This window comes from Centroberyx gerrardi, chromosome 8 (genome assembly GCF_048128805.1).
Source record: "Centroberyx gerrardi isolate f3 chromosome 8, fCenGer3.hap1.cur.20231027, whole genome shotgun sequence".
In the NCBI taxonomy this organism is placed as follows: Eukaryota; Metazoa; Chordata; class Actinopteri; order Beryciformes; family Berycidae; genus Centroberyx; species Centroberyx gerrardi.
In genome coordinates this window covers 34,019,650-34,022,149 of record NC_136004.1, presented here as the reverse complement: position 1 = coordinate 34,022,149, position 2,500 = coordinate 34,019,650, and the positions used below count along the sequence as shown (strand labels likewise).

General features: G+C 48.1%; 1 protein-coding gene across 1 annotated transcript in view; it reads right to left on the bottom strand.

Annotated features, from left to right (window-relative positions):
- Positions 1-2,500, bottom strand: part of LOC139915805 (adenylate kinase isoenzyme 5) — an 8,857-nt gene that overhangs the window by 2,445 nt on the left and 3,912 nt on the right. The window contains exons 4-5 of the mRNA XM_078285410.1: positions 779-951; positions 552-664 (exon numbers count right to left, since the gene is read on the bottom strand). Coding sequence (XP_078141536.1) covers positions 552-664; positions 779-951 — 286 coding nt within the window. The remainder of the gene's footprint in view (positions 1-551; positions 665-778; positions 952-2,500) is intronic.

Here is a 2,500-nt window from a genome sequence, read left to right as displayed (position 1 = left end):
CAGATTTGTTTGTAGCAACACTGCTGCACACGCCCCATGCAACAAGATGAGGCTCCTGCACTCTGCAGCCGTCTAACAGAAGAAGAAGTCATCATCGGATTCAATACAAACCATAAGTACATAGTTAGTTATTTAGTCAGTCAGTTAGTGGGTCAGTTAGTCAGTTATTTAGTCAGTCAGTCAGTCAGTCAGTCAGTCAGACAGTCAGTCAGTCAGTCAGTCAGACAGTCAGTCAGTCAGTCAGTCAGACAGTCAGTCAGTCAGACAGTCAGTCAGTCAGTCAGTCAGTCAGACAGTCAGTCAGTCAGTCAGTCAGACAGTCAGTCAGTCAGTCAGTCAGTCAGTCAGACAGTCAGTCAGTCAGACAGTCAGTCAGACAGTCAGTCAGTCAGACAGTCAGTCAGTCAGTCAGTCAGTCAGTCAGTCAGACAGTCAGTCAGTCAGTCAGTCAGTCAGACAGTCAGTCAGTCAGACAGTCAGACAGTCAGTCAGTCAGACAGTCAGACAGTCAGACAGTCAGTCAGTCAGACAGTCAGTCAGTCAGTTCGTACCTGTTCCTGAAGCTCAGAGCCTGGTTTATGTCTCGTGGGAATCCGACTACTATGAAACCTCTGGCTTCCTGCTGACCAATCAGCTGTCGCTTCAACTCCTTAATGGCCGTCTCCTACACACACACACACACACACACACATTCTGTATACATTGACATATTCAGAATGGAAACTGTGTGTATGTGTGTGTGTGTGTGTGTGAGAGAGAGAGAGAGAGATAGACTGACATGTGGTGTCAGCTCCCCATTGGCTATGATCTCAGCAATGACTTCCCACTTCCTGTCTGAGGAGGCGTGGCTTAGCAGCTGCCTCCTGAGCAGCTCATCCAATGAGATGGTTCGGAGACCGTAGCAACAAGCTAGCTTAGCCGTTTGACTTCCCTTCCCACTTCCTGGTCCACCTAGGGGGGGGGGGGTGTACACATTTACACATAACTCCAGCCATTAAAACATCACAATAACATCAGCATTTAACATCTGCTTTGGTATTATAGTTTCTGTTAAACAGTCATGACAATGACAAAGTTATTGAAATTAGAAATAGACAAACAGAGAGAGAGATTTAGAGACAGACAGAAAGACAGATAGGTCCATCTATCTGAACATCCATCAGTTTTCATTCTTCTTCTTTGGGTCTGGGTCGTGGTGGCAACAAGCCAAGCAGAGCAGCTAGTTCCTCCAGCTCCTCCTCTCAGGCATGCTGGGAAGTGTAGTCCCTCCAGTGTTTTCTGGGTCCAGAGGTCTCTTCCCAGTGGATCATGCCTGGTACACCTCCAAAATGCTCCTCATCATTCTTACCAGGAGCCTGAACTTCCTCAATTGGCTCCTCTCAGTGTGGAGCAGCAGCAGTTCAACTCCGAACTCCTCATCCTGAGGAGAAACCTCACGTCACCCTGAGGAGAAACCTCACGTCACCCTGAGGAGAAACCTCACGTCACCCTGAGGAGCTCCTCCACAGCTGAGAGTGTGAATGAAGATCAGTAAATCAGTTTTCTTTGTAGCTCAGCTCTCTCTTCTTCTCCTTGGTCTGATGCAGCGCTGCAATACTGTCTGTCAGTCTCATGATCCTTCTACCCCTCACTGCTGAATCCTGAACTCAGGAAACCTTTCTACATCAGAGAACGATGAGCTCAGACTTGATGCTCCTCCAGTTCCCATCAGAGATCACAATGTGTTGAAGCCAGAAGGATGACATCATCCTCAAACAGCAGAGATCCTCTTTAATGTCACTGAACTGGACTCTCTCCAGACCGGCTGCTCCTTGATCTCCTGTCTATCTCCTGACCTGATCATCTCAGGAGGATCTAGTCCAGCTCTGGTTCTTCACCACTGAGGAGCTTTCTAACCTCCTCAGTGACCTGTGACCTCTATCAAGAAGACTCAGAGCCCCCAGAGTCTCCAGAGTCCTCAGCTCTGAAGAAGATGTCTTTTGGGTTTAGGAGTTCCTCAAAATCCTTCCACCCTAGTCAAGGTCCTGGAATTGCAGCTTGTCATGGTGGAGGGGTTTGTGTGCCTCATTGCCCCTGGAGCCTTGTTCTTCAAGTAGAGATACTGAAGGCAAACTGGCCAGACAAACAGCCAGAACAGGGATACAAGGCTGCTCACAAGTCCTCCGCAGGCTGCTGCAGGTGTGTGAGATGCTCAGCTCAATGCAACTACAAGATGAAGAAAGGAAAGCTGACTGTGTCTGACTGTTCTTTGTGCATAAGCACTTAACTTAAAGTTCAGAGTGCCAAACTTCTCGGAATCAGTGGTGGCGAAGGTGCTGAAGAAGGCTCCGCCTCCTGACTCTGTAGTCCTACTGGGAGACTGCAGGAGTGTTTTTATTGGACTTCTCTGCTAGTCATGCATTGTCCATAACAAACACCATGTTCAAACACAAGGAGGTTCTTCAGTGAACATGGTACCAGAGCAGCTTAGGTCAAAGGTTGATGATCGACTTTGTTGTTG